Source organism: Tachypleus tridentatus, chromosome 9 (assembly GCF_004210375.1).
Source record: "Tachypleus tridentatus isolate NWPU-2018 chromosome 9, ASM421037v1, whole genome shotgun sequence".
Classification (NCBI taxonomy): Eukaryota; Metazoa; Arthropoda; class Merostomata; order Xiphosura; family Limulidae; genus Tachypleus; species Tachypleus tridentatus.
The window spans coordinates 81,135,877-81,155,225 of NC_134833.1; the positions used below are offsets into that span (position 1 = coordinate 81,135,877).

Sequence of the window (19,349 nt, forward strand, 5' to 3'; positions counted from 1 at the left end):
GACTTTGGATTAGTTACTTAAAGCTTGTTATTTTAATTTTTTTTCCCAAGAAAGTTGTGAAACTTTGATCAGTTAACTATATAAAGTGAGTTTTACAGTTAACACTTCTCAGTGAATTGTTGTTTATTCATATGGTGTAAATGGCCCATTTGCTATTAATTATAAGACTAAACATAATGCCATTATTTTAAAAAAGACAACTAATGAAAATCTAGTTTCTTTATGATTTCAATATTTCTTCTAAAGTGTATAAGAACTGGTTTGTCCTCACAAAATATCATTAAGAAACAACTTTTCACATTATTTAGAATCCATCATTCATCCAGATGCACTTCTTTCTTGGTGTAAACGACAGGTGGTGCAGCATGACAACATTAAGGTTGAAAATATGACAACATCCTGGAAAAATGGTTTAGCTCTGTGTGCAATAATTCATCGGTATCGCCCAGATTTAATAGATCTTGATTCTTTTAATCCAGAAGATGTAGCTAAAAACAACCAACTTGTAAGTTTCTTAAACTTTTATAATGTTTCAATGCTTTCTAGTCTGGTGGCATCATGTTGACCATTTTTGTCATTATATTCATAGAAATTGATAACTTAGTAAGCAAATTATCTTAAACATGGATACTTCAAACATACAGCATGATAACCATTGAATGCTTTTGGTAAATTAACAATTTATAATGAAATAAGAAATCAATGTGTGGTCTAATTATACATGAGATGAATACACAATGTGCCAGTACCATTTCATCTGAGAGCTAAGCACAGTTATTAGCAAAATGCAGCCTCAGGCCTAATGACATCATTTGTTAATTCATTCAGTGGAAAGAAAATTTGCAAGCGTATGCTGTATATATCATTAAAAGTAATATAAATATATAGTATTTATTTCATTATATCTGATATATAACATTTAAATCTTTCATAATTTAGCTGACATTGAGGTAAGTCCACCATAAGAATGATTAGTTTGAAATATTACCAATTTTAATTTGAAAAGCAAATAGAAACTGCTCTAATACTTGTATCAACAAAATAAGTAAGTGTAGGACCAATAAAATCAGGTTATCAACTTTGTGTCCCCTAGTGGTTCTGTGATATGTTTGTGCTTATAATACTGAACTGTGGTGTTTGATTCCCTGCTGTGTTCAATATGCAGATAGCCTATTTTGTAATTGTGTGTAAAAATAAGAACAATGTTACATACGTGTAGCAAAATGAAACATGGTATAGTTAAATTATTTAAAAGGGTGTGCTCACAAAACATGCTTGACAAATAGCAAAAGCAAATTTACAGTCCATTTTTATATTTAGAAAAGAAAGCTCCATGGCAGGTTGATTTAAATGCTGAATTTAATTTAATATATTTTGACAATTTCAGAAATTCACCATTTTCAAGTAATTTGAAGTAAAACATGTTGGAAAATATTTTGAGTAGTTTTTATTACTTCAAATCAAAATTCCAGCTGTGAACATTTCAACTGTATTTTTATTGTACAGATATGCAGTTTTCAAATTTTAATAACACAAGAACCCCTTTTAATTTAAAATGTTCACAGACTTCCAAATTTATCAGTTTTTTGTTTAGAAAAAATATTCTGTGTACATGAAAAGTGAATTTTGCAAAAATATTTTTATTCTAAATCTATTTTCAAATATTCTGATAAACTTTTGGACACAGCTTGCACACCCCTTGGAGTAACTTGTAGATCACAGTTTGAAAAAATGCTAGTATAAATGATTTGAGGGGAGAGATCATACATAATTTTAGAAAACTTGATGGCATTTTCAGGTAAGCTTATTTCATGAAAAAATATATGAAGTAGGTCCACTATGAAGCAGGAGGCGCAAGATAATTTGTGATGTTTTAATTAATTTTGTTATTTAAAAAGCTAGTCTGTGCTTTCCAAATAAAAGACTGGACACAAAATTCAATCCATAGTAAAAAAAAACTATATTCAAACATCAGCGTTGGACAGTTGCCTCTGCTGGACATATGTGTTGGATTTACTCTCTTAAGGTGATGTTTCAAACTGTCTATATCTTGTGTTACTTACTGAATCTGTAACACCAGACTTTCACAGAATAACTAGCATTATCCATGTAACTGGTCAATGCCATTCAAATATAAGGGGGGGCTGTAACCATGAAATATAACCTGCTCTACCATTGGAGAATGCTACTATTTGTGTATGAGATGCAACTTTAGCTATATTGTCTTTGGGTGGACTAAATCTTATTTCCAAGGGAATGACAAAAACAAAAGTAGCTAGAATGAAATCATCTAGAATTTTTTGACCATGTGTCCTGTGGATAATGCATAACTCAGAAATAATGAAAAATTTTGATAAGTTTATTCATCCAAATTACAATACAAAAAATTCATGGTATGTTTGCATGTGACATTCATAAAAAAGAAATGAGATACCAGGCTGGAAAAGGTTAAGTATTTTTATAGAAATACATTTGTTTGTTGCTTGATGTAGTGCCATGCTTCATCATAAAGATATATAACCATAATGAGTGCTCTTAGTAAAATCACAATTTGTGAGTTTACCAAAAGTAAAACTCTTCTGGAGATGCTGCTTTGCTCTCTTCTCCCCCTCACCTCCTCAGATTTGTTTATTGTTACCTTAATACCCCAGATAGTGCATACTTGTTTGGGAGGCAATAGAAACTATGATATTGTAATTAAGTTCTGTGTCTGTGGCTTGGATTTGCACGAAGACCTCTTATAGACCAGATGAATGCTCTACAAATTGAAATTAGGGAGTTAACCCTCTAGCAGTTGTTAGATAGATAGACAACAACTCCAACTAACGCAATCTAGGTTTTTTGTGTTTTAGAGAAAGAAAAAGGATGATAACAATAGATATTTTTTGTAAGTATGTAGGTACAGGAATTAGTTGTATTTTTTAGGCATTTGATATTTGTGAGCGAGAATTTGGCATTCCTCCAGTAATGACTGGTCAAGAAATGGAGGACTATGAGGTTCCAGACAAGCTTACTATGGTTTCCTATATTTCCCAGATCTACGAGACATTTCGTGGTGAAATTCCACACATTGGTGAGTAAGCACCATTAATTGTTGCAACATGCATGTGCTGTATTTTAAAAACAAAAATACATGTATTATTAATTAAACTGTTATAATCCAAGACATGCTTGTATCATGTGCTTTTAGTTGAGATTAATTTTGTGACTCTTGGTGATTTTAATTAAAGTGACAATGCTAAATCAATAATGTGAACTTGAACTATTAATGAATATCTTATTCATCAACCATAAAATAATGTTAGAAATACCAATACAAATGCTGAAATTAAGATATTTTAATCATCTTTCAGTTCGACCTCACAAGGCAGGAGACATTTCGGAACAGATACCTCTCCAGCAGACACAAAATACTACGTCCTTTCTCAGTCGATTTAGTCAGAAACTCCAAAGTAAAAAACGAGTGAGCTAGAAAGTTTTTAATTTTTCAAACCTGTACAGTTATCTTTCCTGTATTCATATTAATGTAAATACAACCATTGTTTTAAATTTTATAAATGCATTTCAAAATTTAAATGTATAAAACACTTAAGATGGTTTTCTGAAAGAAAAATCATGTTCAGTAGTCAATAGTTTTCAACTATGCAATTTCACTTCAAAGTTACTGAAATGATGATATTGAAGGCTTCTCCATTTTGAAAAGTATTTTTTGCTTATTTTAAGTATTTTTTCAGCATTCATTGGAACGTGATTCATCTAAAGAGAAAAGTGACAGCTTAAAGCGTAACAGGATACCTTTTGCAATGGGTAACAGAAGACGATCTCGAGAAAAAGGCATTTCTCTGGTAAGAATAAAGTTGTGCATGAGAACTTCCAATTCTTGTATTATATAGAACATGAGTAAAATCTCTCAGGATACTAGGTGCCACAGGACTCTAATTTAAATTACAAGTGTAGCTCTTTTTAAATACTTGATACTGTAAATAAAAATAGAATAATTGAAGCTTGTGTTTGTTTTTTATTTTACAAAGTTATTATCAATGGGTATTAGCATCTTTACAAGAATATAAATTTTTGTATATATTTAGTCAGTAACTAGAATTGTAATAAAGTTGCTTTTAATTCTTCTGTTAGTCATGTTGTATATCATATCAACTTTCAGATAAATAAGAGGGCACTATAAGCATAATAAATGTATGTAGTTTGCTAATTCAAGAGTGAAAGCTGGCAGTCACAAATAGCATACAATTAAACAGTAATTTAAGTGTGCCATTAAGAGATAAGTATTGATAAGATATCTTGTGCCAGTTTAAAAGAATTAGAACTTTCCTTACCATTATGTTTTATTTAATTGATTATAACAGTAATATACAAATCCTCTTTCTAATGAGTGAAGGTAAATGGTAACAGAAATCATTATGGTTTAGAAAAACGTAAAGAGAATATTAACATTAATAATTATTTAAATAAAAAGATCATTGCTTTAAGCAAATCAAGACACCTATACTGATTGGAATTAATTTACATTTTAGGATCTTTCATCACCTGATACATCACAATCTAGTAAAAGAAAAGTTGGAAGTCATGAAAGGGTCCCATTTAGTTCCCGACTTAAAATTCTTGAAGAGAAGTTAAATCAGAACTCAGGGTTACAACATGGAGTTGGAGGAGATTTATCAGGAAACAAAAGACAGTTAGTGGGTCGTCTTTGTCAAGATGAGTGGAGTTCTAGGATTCTAGAAGAGCAAGGACGAAGACAAAATGCTGATAAAAAACAAGCAGTTAAGGTTGGCAGATTAACCAAAGATGAATGGAATATCAAGTTTTGGGAAGATCAAATGAAAGAAGAATCAAAGGAAAAACTTCAAAAAACAGCCACTGGAAACAGACCAAAAGTTATGCAAGAAATCTTTGATGAAAGGGTTAGTTTTTGTAACTGGATCAGCTTTTTAATGCTAACCTTGGATATTTTGTAATATGATATAGAACAGAACCTTTTATGTGATAAAACTGATATATGCAAAGTTCAGTAACGTATCATTTACACAAACAGGAACACAAAAGCTAGTTAGTCAAAAATTTTTTATTTCTCTTCTTGGTTGAGTGGCATTGTAAAAGTATTGAAAGTAGTTGAGAAGCAACAGAAAAACCATAAACTGTAGATCATAAGATTTGGTTTCTTTGTGACAAAGTTTGAAAATTAGTATTACCAAGTCACTCTGCTCAAATGTACATGAACAGGGAATTTAAGGGTTAAAAGCTTGAGAAAAATAAATATGCTAAAAGAATAACTTGGAATAATCCAGAAGTTAATATTGAGAAACTGTAAACGTGTCAGATCTATGGCTTTTTGCAATTTCAAAGCTTGAAACTGTAGTGTGCACTTGTTATAATAACATTTTAACACTAAAATAGCATAACAGTTTCTTAGGAATTGCAGTTTAGCAGTTAAATTTTTATTATAGAAATTCTGATCAAATGATGAAGCTATCTTAATGGAACCAATGTTAAAGTAAATCAAAATAGTGTTAAATGCTGTTATTGATAAGAATGGATTCCTACCGTACATGTGTACATCAGCATGTAAAGCTTGATTTTAGAAAGGTTTAAAAAATTATCAGAGGTTTGAGCTTAATGTAGTGATATAGTGTGAGTGATGTGCATGAAAGGAGGAAAATAAGCTTTATATCGTAAAGTGGCTATTTTCAGTTTTATTTTACATCAATCATTCAGAGGAAGCTATTGTATAATTTGTATGCAACATGAAGTTTCAAGAACATGTGACACTGAACAGATTTGTTTAAATGGTATTTTAAATATCATAAAATCACAAGGGCAGTGTTACATCTTTACAGCTAATTACTTTTAGCCTTACTAATTTTATGTAATTTGTAACAGTTTCATCAGTTAAATGTTTGTCACATTGAAAAGATTGTTCATAGTTCACTTGTCTGTGTAGCTAAAATCAAAATTAATATTTAGTAACAGTATTGGTGTCTTAGAATGGCTACAAAGTGCCAAAATTTTTTTAGACCATCCAAAAGTGGTAATGTTACAAGTTGAACTATTACATTCATTCATTATCAACATACAGTTCCCATGGGTCAGGGAAACCAGAAAAGATTGAATTATGTGTTGTATTGCCAGTCTGGTAAACATTATGTGATTTAATTGTAAAACCAGAAACCAAGGAAAATTCAGTGAATTTCAACTGATTCAGTAATTCTTATAGGATATGGATGATAAGGAAGTAAATTATCATTAGCACCAAAATTTCACATACACATTAATTCAAATGTGTATACCACATCAGTGTATTTCGTACTTAAACACTTTTACGTACTTTGGTATTTTCGCTTATCATTGATTATCGCGGAGTGTAAGGCAATAGTAATAAATTGCTTAAAAAGTTACTTGGTTCCTGCCTTAATGGAATGTCAGGACTTTAGAAAAGGCTCCATTTTATCTTCCTAATTAGTTTATGGAGTGATTATTTATTACAACATAAAAATCCTAAAAATATACTTTTTAGAAAAAGGCTACTTCCATTGAATAAATTTTATTCTTACAAAGTTTGATACATCATGTCAGTAATCATTACGTATACGAGTATATTATGTCACTGACATATTTCTGTGTTTGTGTAGAAAAGATTTGGAAGGTATTAAATTGGGTTTTATCTTATAATTATATTTTGAGCTAAACTGTAAGCTTTTTGAACAAGTATTGTGCCTGTTGACTTTACTGACTTGTAGCTGTTGTTTTGGGTAACTCTAAGGGTATTTTGTAAAAAAATTAAATGATGTTGATTATATTTTTTCTCATAGCTGAAAGCCATGGATGCTAAATTGAAAGCAGGAGGTATTTTGGAAGAGGAACAAGTCAAATTTAGAGATTTTGACTCTAACCTCAAACGCCTTAATAAACAGTTAAAAGAGGGAAGTCTGACTGCAGGCACTGGAGAAATAAATAAAGTAGCCACTATAACATCACGCATATTCAATACAGGGAAAAAGACTGATATCAAAGGCGAGGTTCCTTTAACTTCTCTACTGCCAACACCAAATTATGTAAGTATTTTAGAATACCTGTAATGATATGGTATATTAATATAGTTAAGTTCTGTTTAATGATTTATTACACATAACATTTTGAAAGAAGGAAAATAATTTAATTTGAATGTGTGCATCTTTTTTTGTACAAGTTCATGTTTTTTATGTGATATGAAAGTTGACATGGTGAACAAATCTTTTTTTTTCTTCAAGCCCAACGTTGTTACAGGTGATCAAGTCTCAACTCCCTCTGGTGGTAGTGAGATTTGTTATTTCTGTAATAAGAGAGTTTATCTTATGGAAAGACTGAGTGCTCAAGGATTTTTTTTTCATCGCAGCTGTTTTAAATGTGAATATTGTAATGGTAGCTTGAGGTTGAGGAACTATGCATTTGATAGCACAGCAGCATGTGGAGGTAAGTCTTATGTGTTAATCATTTCAGTAGTCCATATCTGTAAATAGTAGCAATAATGTTTTTAAAAATAAAAGAAAGTATTGCAGAAACTTTTATCTGAATAGTTATACAGCATTGATACATCAAGTTTTTAATTCCTTTTGCAGGCTTTTGCCTAGTTTGTTGCCCTGGAAGATGTCATTTTCGTTGTTAAAATTATATTTTTTAATCTGGTATTCAGTTCTTTGAAATTCTCATAAATAAGCCATCATATTACATGCAGAAATTAATCTCTCATTAACTCAAACACGTATTGCATTCCCTGAATGTGCACAAAACTTGATTGAAGAAACAATGGTTGCTATATTTCTGATTTGGCAATCATATAGTAAAATGTACAAGACTGTAATGTGCAAAACATCAAATGTGTTACAGAAATATTTGTGCTGAAGATATGTATGTGAACTGATGACAATCTGTCACAGATGCTGACAATCTGGAGGGCAAGGTGATGTTCATATGAAGAATAAATATACTTATGATCACCATATAGTTTGCACATTTCATAACCTATAGAATTTCTGAAAGGCATATTTAGATTTTGTCAGTATTTCTATATACTGGTGTTTGCTTTTCTCTCCCTTGAAGTGTTGCTAAATGAGTAATGTAGCATACATTTATAGTTGATAAATGTGACATCAAATACATAATACCATGTTAAATGGTACTCTATGAAAGTCATGACATGCACACATTGATGCCAAAAACACACACACACACACACACAAAGATAAAAGTTTGCAGAGTAACTTCAGTAGTTGTTACAACATTATAAGACTGTAGTATAATTTTGTAATTAGAAATGTGAGTAAGATCAACTATCTGAATTTTAAGTTCTCTGAACTTTAATTGGTATTGTGGACTACTGCCACACCCTCAACCTGCAGCAGCTGCAAAGTGGCAGATCAGATTGGAATATTGTGAGTTTAAGCTTTAAGAACCCTTTTTATCATTTTCCTTTGGTAGTCTGCATTAAATGTAGAAAAACAGAATTTTATATAATGCTTTTTTGGACACTATCACTGAAATTGACTACTAGGGAAATGGTCTGTCTTCTCTTTTTGTTTTGTACTGCATGATGTACCCTTAAACATACTTATGTAAATTACTTTCATTATTGGTTCATGGTGCTAATTTTTTTCCCTATCTTAAGCTCTTATATTAAAATTAAAAATTAAAATTCTAGTGCTTTAATTTTTTTCTCATTTTATATTTTGCTAAATGTATGTGAGGGTGTAAGTATTAAATTGTTTAGATTATTTTTTGTTATTGTAGGAAGATTTTATTGTTGGTCACATTATCGTATGCCTAAGCCAGATCGTAGATGGCAGGAAATGATGAAACGTAAGCAAGCCTTTTTAGCAGATAGCTCGGCTCCCAACTTGCTGGGTAAGAGTCCACAGAAAGAACAACATCCAGTTTCTCCCATTCAGGAGCCAGAGCCACCACCTCATAAAGAACCTAAAATGACTTCAGTTTTTGCAAGGAATGTGGATAATCCTGATATGGCTGTACTTGGAAGTAGCTCTTCAGAGACTGTACTAGCAACTCCACATTTGTTACCACAGCCTTCAAGTAGCATTGATGTAAGAGATAAAACACCTGAAAGAGCAGAATATGAGAACAGCTTGGAGCTTTCTGAAGAAGAACTTCTAACAAGTGAACTAGAAGAGGAGGAATTAACACAGAAGAACTTGGGTCCATCACAGGAAATAGCTACTAGTGATGATGAATTTTCAGATTTAAGGTAGGCTGAGATTGTCCCCAAAAATGTTAAATACCAATTTCACTCTTGTATACTTATTTTACACTCATGCTACCCTCATGATTGAAGGTGCATCTACTTTCTTTTGTTTAGTTATAATTACAGAAAGTTTCCCCAACACTGGCTAACAGTTAGTAAAACACATGCTCTAAAGGACTGAAATCCATATATAAAGTGTATTTGGAGTTGTAATTGCTACTGCAAATATTGATACATAAAATTGCATATTACAATGATATACATTTTGTTTTATTTCTATGCTCTTAATTTTCTATCACTGCATTTCACACCATATGCATGAAATATTCTATTACTTTAGAATTAATCTCAGAAAACCATAAATACATTTATTTGTCTGAGGGTGAAACTCAAAAATTATACATATAAAATTAAAATGTGTAAATAAAATTTTTATTATAATATCTTTTTAGTATTTGTGTTTTTTGTATGTTATATTCTCTAGCTTTTTAAAAGAAAAATAAGGTTATCAACATACGTATGTTATCCTTCAAAAGTACTTAAGCATTGAGAAACATTTTTCTATGTCTTATGCTAACATCTGAAGCTAAACCAATTTTTTTACCATAGGATATCAGTGATGGAATTTTCAGATATTTGTAAGTGTAAAATTATACACAACTGTCAACAGGTTGGATAAAGAACTAACATGGTAGGAGAAAATGTAATTTCTCTGCTCATTACCTTAGTATCTAGAAAATCATGACTTAAAAAACAGTAAATGTTATAACAATTTTAACAATATTTTTGTACGAATAGTATGAGACTTTTAGATAAATATACGATATATTCTGTGTTGCATGATACTATACAGAATTACTGTTTAGTACTTTGGACTTAAGCTTTCCATTTTGCTTTTTGTTACCTGTAGTACAGACACTGAATCTGAAGAGGAGGAAGAGGCATATGCTGAGGAGCTTGAGAGGTCACTTACAGCTGATGAAACTCGAAAACTTGCAAAGACTTGGCAAAGAAGATATTCTAGAGATCTTTTATCAGATAGTGAGACAACAGATGATGAACAATCCTCTACAGAGTCTCTTACAGAGACAGGAGGAGAAGATACTAGTGAGGATGTTGATAGCAATGAAGAGTACAGTTCTTATGAAAGTAAGATTCATTTATGAGAAATGTTTTTGGTGGGAAAATACAGATTTTAAAATCCACTAAATATGTTAAGTAAAGAAATAATTGGTTAAATACATAATTGTATTTGCTTTAGACAGCAACACTGTCACCTGTTAATTTTTCCAATTTGTAATACATTATCTTAGCTTTTTACGAGTTGTACTGTCTCCTAGATATATATATATTTATATACAGTTTTTGTTTTTGCGTATCCTTATGTATTTACATGTAACATAGCTGTGCTGTAGCATGCAATAATCCTCCACCAATAGGAATACAGTATACAGCTGACTCCCTCTTTACTGTAGAACACTGTCATCGCTTCTGGATTTGGCATTCCAATGTATAATTGTACTCAATATTTTTTTTTATATATTTCTCATTCTTATATACAACTTCAGTTATCTTTATTGTATTTCAATGATTTAATTTGTTGTAATTTCATATCTGCACACTTAGTTTTTTGTGGAATATCTTCGTTTTAATTTCCACATTGTGAACTCTTACTTTAATGTTACTACAACAACTTTTATAGTGGATCTTGTCACTGCTGATCCACCTGCTACTACTGTGGCTTTGAGATCCATACTTTCTGCTGAAGTCTTGGCTATGGTACATTGTGAATTGGAAATTATCATGCAACTTGCTGTGTCTCAAGAAACAAGGCTAGATATCACGTCTCAGAGTGAATCTTGTCAGGACAGAGGATTTTGACAGCTTTTATCCACCTCCTTCCTTCACAGTGCAGTCCCATGCTATCTCTTTAGAGTCACCTTGTCCTTCATCCACTCTTTTGGAAATGATTTCCCAGGTATGTTACCTTTTGTTTCTTTTCCTGTGTCTTATTATTATTCTTCCCCCCTTCTTCATTCTGCACATTTGCTGAATTATTTGGTTTTCCCTCATCTCTCTAATCTTTAAATCCATGCTGATCAATTTTTTAACCCAGTTACATTTAAGTGCCAGCATGATTTATCTTCCACATTTATGACTTTTTTACTTTGGTTTACTATATGGCAGCTCTTCCACTTTTGGACTTGCAGACCTTGGACTCTGATTCAATCGTGGTGTTCTGATCCAAAAACTTCATTGAGATTTTCCTTAGTCTGGGTCCTTGTCTTCAGCTTACTCTCGCCATTGTCCTCTGCTGTCTTTCTTCAACATGCCTTCTGTCCAAGGCTATTCACCATTCCCAATTGTGGATTTCATTGAATATGTGTATTCTTCTCTTCCAGGTTGATGTGCATACCTTCCTCAACCTTATCTCTACAAATATGGCTCCTTTGTTGTTGGGATCTTTTTTAGAAGGGACACTCTCTTGTCATGCATTCTTCTCCCTGTTTCCTATTCAAAAGAGTTTTTGTTTGGCTCCCTTTTTGCACTAGTCTTTATTTGAGGACTTTCCTGATACATTGGTATCTAGGGTGAAAGGCTGCATGTCAACATTCCTTCCTTCCTTCCTTCCTTCGTTTCCTATATTTCCCAGCTTTTTTCTGCTTCAGTTCCTGTCTTGCACCCTGCTTCCTCCTCTTGACCAGTGGCATATCATTCCCTCCATCACAGGATCTCATTTCACACCAGTATCTGTCAGAAGAAGTTTGAAATCTTTACACAAGATTGCTATCCTACAAATAAGCCACCCTTCTGGGGTTTTATTCCCTGTTGTTCATGGTTCCAAAAGAGACTGGATATTGGCATTTTTTCATTCAGTTTTTCCTTGCAATTTGGTGGGCATTCACTCTAGGTCTCTGGATGATGAAAATCAGTGTCTTGGATGCGTACCTTTGTATTTCTATCTCTTCATCCTCCAGATGTTACCTTTATTTTGTTCACAAAATTGAAATGTTCTTATTCCACATTTGACCTTTTCATCTGTCATTGGCACCTTATATCATCTGTCATGTTATTATAGCCTTTTCCCACCATCTTCACAGCCACTATTTGGAGTTCCATCATTATATGGAAAACGTTTCTTTTAGCTCCATTCCAACAAGTCTCTATCACTTGTACATATTTCCTCCTACAAGAGGCTGTTTGTGTGGGATGGTTGTCAAGCTGAATATGTCTTATCTCAGCCCCACACAGTATTTGTTATATTCCTGTTTTTTAACATCTTCCTCTACAGACTTTAGCCTTTGAGGTCATTGGAGCTCGTGAATTCCAAATTCATGTCCTCTCCATCTTTTTTGATTTGCACCTGTTTACAGATGCTTTGCTTGTGGGATAATGAATGTATATAGATACTCAGAAGGTTGCAGACCATTGGATGCTGGTCAAAATTTCCCACTACATCACCATATTGGAACTCATTGCAGTTTGTCAGGACTTAGGTCATCCTCGGTCTTCTTAAAGGGGCCATTTGGTCATGATCCATTTTAACAGATCAACCATTGTCTTTTACATCAGTCAGCAAAAGGGCAATTACCACACTTTCTTTGATTTCAAACCATGGATCTCATTTTCCAGGCACAATTTCAGCAAATTAACCTTTTTACTTGTCACATCCCAGAGGTTCTGAATCTTCTAGCAAATTGATCATCTCATTCTGATAAGATTCTACCTACAGAGTAGTCTCTTGCTGCCCAACTGTTTCAGTGGTTATGTTCTCAGTTTTGTACTCCTCTTCTGAATTTATTTGCCACCCATCTTAATACCAAGTTGCCATTCTTTTAGTCTCTAATTCCACATCTTTTTAGCTTCAGTGGTGAATGCTTTCAGTCAGGATTGGACTGATCTTTACCTTTATACCTATTCACGTGTTTTCCTTGATCCAAACCACTCCATGTGAGTCCTTCTAACTGCTCTATTTTGACCTGCTAAACTGTGGTTTCTGATCCTTCTCTTCCTTCAGTAAACATCAGCCTGCCATATTTCACATTGCTGTCATCACACCTGGCCTTCTGTATAAATTTTGTTTGGTACTTTATGACATGATATAGACTCTTTACACAGGTAACCATTTCTGTTTCCTTTGGTCTGCTATTTTTTTTTTTAATGTCTGCCAGAGGAAATGATGCATTTTCCACTCCATTAAGTCGTGTAGGTTTATAACACTAGCTGCACAGTTGGGGTATTTTATAAACAACTCGTGGACTATAAGGAGTAAAGAGTGCCAGGATCACTGTTCATACCTTTGATCCTTGTTGAAGAAATTGGGAATAGCCTGCTTTTCAAAATAGGGTTTTTGTGGTCACAGTCTTACAGTATTGTTACTTCATCAACATCAACAAATTTTTGGAGAAAAACATTTTCTCCAATAACTGTTGAAAAAATCATACACACACCTAGATTAACAACACAGTCAACAACAAACAAACAATAATAAATCCCAAAAAATAACAAACTACAAAACTTTACCTTGCTGCACACTGTATATCCCTGATATCGGCAAAAAAAATAACAAATATTTGGAAAAAACTTGTAACAAGACACAACATTCCAATTTATTCAAACACCAGGTACAAAACTAAAGTCCATACTGAGAAAAACTACGACAAATACAATGCAACAACTGCCACAACTTCTATATTGGAGAAACAAGCAGAAAAAGGGAAACCAGATTCAAAGAACAAAAAAAACAAAAAACCTTCATGCATTTTTGAATGCTGCAGATCAAATAAACACAACATAACCATAGAAAACATCCTGAAACTAAGCAGGGAAATAAGCATAAACAAATTGAAAATCAAAGAAACCCTATTTATACAACAACTCAAACCAAAATTAAACCAATATAAAGGATTATCTTTATATATATACTAATTAATAACCTAACACATATTGCAACTCCCTCTACAATCCCATACCTATTTACACTCTCGTCCCTAAGACGTGCCTGGCATTGGTCATTTGCAAACTCTTTGTTAACCTGAAGATGACATAAAAAGGTTGAAATCTTATTTTCTATTTCAATAAAAGTTTTAATACCCATACCAGCCATCTTGAGATACATTTTTACTTCTTCAAGTGGGTTTCCCACCCTCACAAATGTTTTTTAACGTATTTGTAATTCTATCTATAAAAAACAAAAAATTGAAGATTTTATTCCAATATTGTATTGAGTTAATTTATACAATTCCAATACGATATATTATCTCTTCTCACATAAATAGCTATTTTTGCACCCACTCACCCATAATTGACTATTGCAATGGATCTCCCATGCAAACTATTATTCAATAATCCTCCACCAAGAAGAATAGGACATATTCTCTTGACACATGTTAATTATTCTATTCAATTCTACTAAATTATCACTTTGACAATGCTTGTGTCCTAATTTTTAGTTTGTACTCTCTTCAGTTTTTTTTTAATTTTTGTATCTTTGTATTAATTTCTCTTAAGTTACAAATATTACTGTATAGTTTTTGCATTATGAATTCTGCATTACCATGTTGGAGGAGGTTGTGTTCTATTAGCAAATTTACAGACTTCAGGTCACAGTACTAAATAGGAAGATTTTCAGCTTTATTTCATCAAGTCTCACCTCGAGTTTGAGTATCCACATATTTTGACATGTAGTTAATTTTGAAACTAGGACAGTGATGTTCTGTTGATGTAGATGACACGATGTCCTGTACAATGTAACATTGGAGTGTGCCATCAAAATTGCATTTCAACATTTTGATTGGGATCCCTCATCTTACCCGCATGTGTTTGTTAGTTCCCAATTGTTGGATTTTGGATTTAGAGCTGAGCCAGTTAACATGAGTTCCCACGCATGTATTATAAATGTCTATTCTCTCACTCATTTATACTCTTGTAAATCTGTACATATTATGGATCACAATGGAGATACTTGCAGACTACTACTGTTCTTCCCCTTCTGCTACCTTTTAATGTTCTTATTATTCTGAGAATGCTACTGCACTTTGGGTGGTTTTTGTAATTTTGATTTTGAGTAAGATGGTTCACATTACATAGACATCTTTTCAATGCTAAATGTCAAGCTCCTGGATCCATTGACCAAACTCATTTTGCTATCACTTGTCCCATTCCTAGTTTGGGAGGGAGGTGGGGGAGTATTAGATTACCTACAGTCTCATGAACTTGAAGTGAAGATAATATGATCCTCTTTTCTACCCCAACCAGATGGCTCCATTTTGGATTTAGTTAACTTTCCACTAGTATGATCCTCTTTCCTATCCCCAACCTGAATGTATATTCCCAGTGGTCTGGGTTTTGGATGTAATCGACTTGCTGTGTACAATCTGTTGTGCCTTAGCCTCTCTAACCTGATGGCAGATTCTTTTGCTCTTGCCCACATTTATCTTTATGGGATTGAGATTCATGTGTAGTGTGTTTCAGATTAGTATCCAAACATAGTTCTCTCCCTATTGTATGTGTTACTCCTTATTTCTGCCCATATCTACAACACGTTTTTCCATACTGAGCAAAGAGTATACCTGGTGATGTAGCAAAAGTGATGTAGTTTCCCATGTATGGTCTTTGACTCTAAAGATTTCTTTGGGAGTGTCCTTAGGATGCCTTCTTCTTTTCCAAGCACCCTTTACCTCTTGAACGCGGGATTCTAGCTATTTGTGTGAGGTTTAATGTACCATGTCAGAAGTTATAATTTTCCAATACTGAAAATATGTTTCTGATAGGCACTTACCTTCTCTCATGCTTCCTCCCCACCTAACAGCAGTGTTTCCATTTACTGCCCGAAATTGAAGAGATAATTCAATAAAATTGAATAGAGGGAGTCATATGTATCAAGAGAGTATGTTGCACTCTTATTGGTGGAAGGCTGACCCATGATGATTTGCATGCATGACATATTGGACTAGTCAATAGATGGCAGCACTGAATGAGAATATCTATTTATATGAGAAAATTGGAAATACATTTTCAGTATGGGAAAATTATAACATCTGTTATATCTAAAAATTCTGTAAACGTAATGACCCAAATTACTCAGTAGAAATGAGAAGCCAAATGCTTTTACAATGCACTAATACTTTACAGCGTCAGATGATGCCAGTGAAATCTGTTCAGATGATGGAAAAGTTCCAAAAGCTCCAGAAGAATCCAAAGACGTTGTAGTGAAAGTGCCTGTACCAGATATTCCTTCTCAGATGAAAAAGAAGACAGAAGGTTAATAAAATAGCTTTTGTTTTTCATGGGAGAAGAAGCGTAAACATTATTACACTTTCTATATGTTGAGCATATGTTTTTTGGAATTGACAATATCAGACAAAGTAAATATAACACATTTACTTAGTATTAATATACTGTGTCAGTTTACAGGTATCAACAAGATATGCTTGCAGTGTAAACTAAATATGTTTGCTTTATATTGACGCGGGGAGTTTAATACTGTTTTTTGTTTTTTCCCATTTCTGGGGGAACTCGTACATTTATATTATTATTATTATCATTTCTAACATTTTTAATTCAAATTTGACTTTGCAGGGATGAGAAATTTAACCCATGGTTAAATTTAATTATGTGATGTGATCAAATCATACTTTTGTAATATTAAATAGGATAACTAATATAAATGTTATGGTTTACCAATGTAAGTACTATTATTTCAGTTGTACGTTATACTTCTTAATTCTTTCTGGAATTAAAATGAATACACAGACAACCATCTACAAAGACTGGCATCTAATCAATCCTTGCTGTATGCTATAGTCACTTTACAAAGATGTATGCATGCATGCAACAGTTATGGTGTTTTATTTGGTAGCCAAATGTTACTATTTAGGAAAATGCTTATGAATATACACATATATTTCATACATCTGTGAAGAGATCTAGACAATATCTTAATATTTTTGCAATTAATGGTATTTTGCCTCTTGCACTATATATTATCATTACTAATTAGAATTATTTATAATATTTAATTAAGAAGTAAGCATTAAAACTTTTTAAGCTTAAAACATTTTCTGGTTTGGAAGCACTTTCTTGTCTCTGAGTATGAAGTGCCACATGATTATATGAAAGAAGTTTTCTCATGTGCATCTTTCTACATTCAGAGGGTTTGTACTAGAATAAACATGTACTGCAGTCAAATCCTTATAAGTTATATTTTGCTAGTGTACTAGTCAATAAAATTTGTCTATTTATTGTTCAGGAAGGAATTCATTTAAATTGTTGCTTTAGTTCTAATCTTTATGGTGATTTAATTTTTATAGGTGCTCAGTCTTGTAAATAAGAAGCTTGTTACAAACAATTACAGCTCTTTGTGTATTTTGCATAATAAGGAAATACTTAATGACTTTTTTCAAAATTTTATTTATATCCATAACTTTGTAAACAGTGTTCAACTAATTTAAACTTCGTCAACTTTTTTACAGTACTAACAATCATATGTTTTCAATGATAACATGGTAAAGTTAATAAGTGTTTCTATAATACTTAACCCTTTCACAACAGGTTAGGGTCCAAATGCCATGTCATCAAATATTGACAAGCTATAATACAAAATAAGAACTTTATATCTTTTTATTTTGGTGAGATACGGCTTATTTACTGAATCAAACACTGGGCACGGTTCAGCTCTTTCCATTTTTTGAAACGGTCCTTTACATAGTCTTGCTACAGTTATATGACGTGTGAATAACCAATCAGCAGCTTAGAATGTCTCCAGAGTGGTTTTTCTCGGCCGTTGTGTCTTTAGCCTGCTTGAAGTTTCATATTTTTTAAAATCTAAATAAATCTTAGTTACTAAGCCTAATAAATTATAGTGGAATTCTGTGGTATCAGAATTGTTTGCTTTACTTCTTGATTTGTTCTATATTTTAAGAAAAATAAGTTTAATTTATTTATAGTGATGATTTGTTTACACACAGACATTATAATCATAAGTTTTTAAGCCAAAATAAAACGCATTAAAATTGAACAAAATATGCTGCACGTGGGATTATAAAATATATCCTAGGTTTTGGAGGTGACTGAAGAAGTAGGACCCACATTGCAGTGGGGATACACCATCTATTGGTCTTAACCTCCAATTGACTAGTCTCACATGAGAAGATTAGAAATTAGGAGAGCGAGATGTGGGTGCTCAAGCCCACATCTGTATCACTCTACTGCCTGCAGACAGTTGTGGGAGGGTGACTGCTCTCCCAAGTTAAAATGAGAATAAGAAAGAGATAAATATAAAAAGGTGAAAAAAAAAAAATAAGGTACTACCATTTGGGGGTAAGAAAGATAAATCATACCTCTTGAAATTAGCATTTCTGCCCCCAGTATGTTAGAGGCACTGATAATTATTATTTTTAGTTAAAAATAAGGTAATTTAAGAACTTGGCACTACTTTATGGAGATATACCCATTGAGCTGCATGTAAAAGAATGACAGTCACAGTAAACTTAGTATACTGATATGGTTCAGTGTCATGTTAATTAGTACTTCTATGATGTTGGGGGCAAGAATGCTAACTTCAAGAGGTAAGTTTCATCTCATGTACCCCCATATGGAAGAACCTTTTTTTTATTTTCATCTCTTTATTTTTTATATTTTTTTATCTTTTTATATTTATCTTTCTCTTATTTTAACATGAGAGCAGTTACCTTCCCACAAATGTCTGCTGGCAGTGAAGGGTGATATAGATGTGGGACATTGTGGATTGAACACCCACATCTATAATATAAAATACCAATCCACTGAAACACAGCCAAAACAGGGGAGTCTAAAGGTCAGTTTTATATTACTGGATATGTGACTTAGGTGCACATGTAGAATTGTCAGTCCAAGTTATATAATGTTACGTAGACATGACTGGAACATCAGTATGATAAATATATATGTTTGTATATAGAGTTTTAAGACATAAGCTATATAGGTTAAACATTTGTATTTTCATGTTCCAATATGTAGTCATTATAGGACAAAAAAAAGCATAATATATATTACCTATTATTTTATATATGTATATATTATTTTTGATAATGGTTACGAGGTTGGTTGAGTGACAGAG

At 32.5% G+C, this 19,349-nt stretch overlaps 1 protein-coding gene across 9 annotated transcripts in view; it reads left to right on the plus strand.

Annotated features, from left to right (window-relative positions):
* The window catches only part of Mical (Molecule interacting with CasL), a 111,223-nt gene that overhangs the window by 58,549 nt on the left and 33,325 nt on the right, over positions 1–19,349 (plus strand). For all 9 annotated transcript variants that reach the window (XM_076455337.1, XM_076455336.1, XM_076455340.1 and 6 more), the window contains exons 11-20: positions 309–505; positions 2,926–3,073; positions 3,354–3,463; positions 3,735–3,845; positions 4,533–4,922; positions 6,828–7,070; positions 7,266–7,467; positions 8,782–9,253; positions 10,161–10,399; positions 16,385–16,513. In XM_076455337.1, the coding sequence (XP_076311452.1) occupies positions 309–505; positions 2,926–3,073; positions 3,354–3,463; positions 3,735–3,845; positions 4,533–4,922; positions 6,828–7,070; positions 7,266–7,467; positions 8,782–9,253; positions 10,161–10,399; positions 16,385–16,513 (2,241 nt within the window). The remainder of the gene's footprint in view (positions 1–308; positions 506–2,925; positions 3,074–3,353; positions 3,464–3,734; positions 3,846–4,532; positions 4,923–6,827; positions 7,071–7,265; positions 7,468–8,781; positions 9,254–10,160; positions 10,400–16,384; positions 16,514–19,349) is intronic.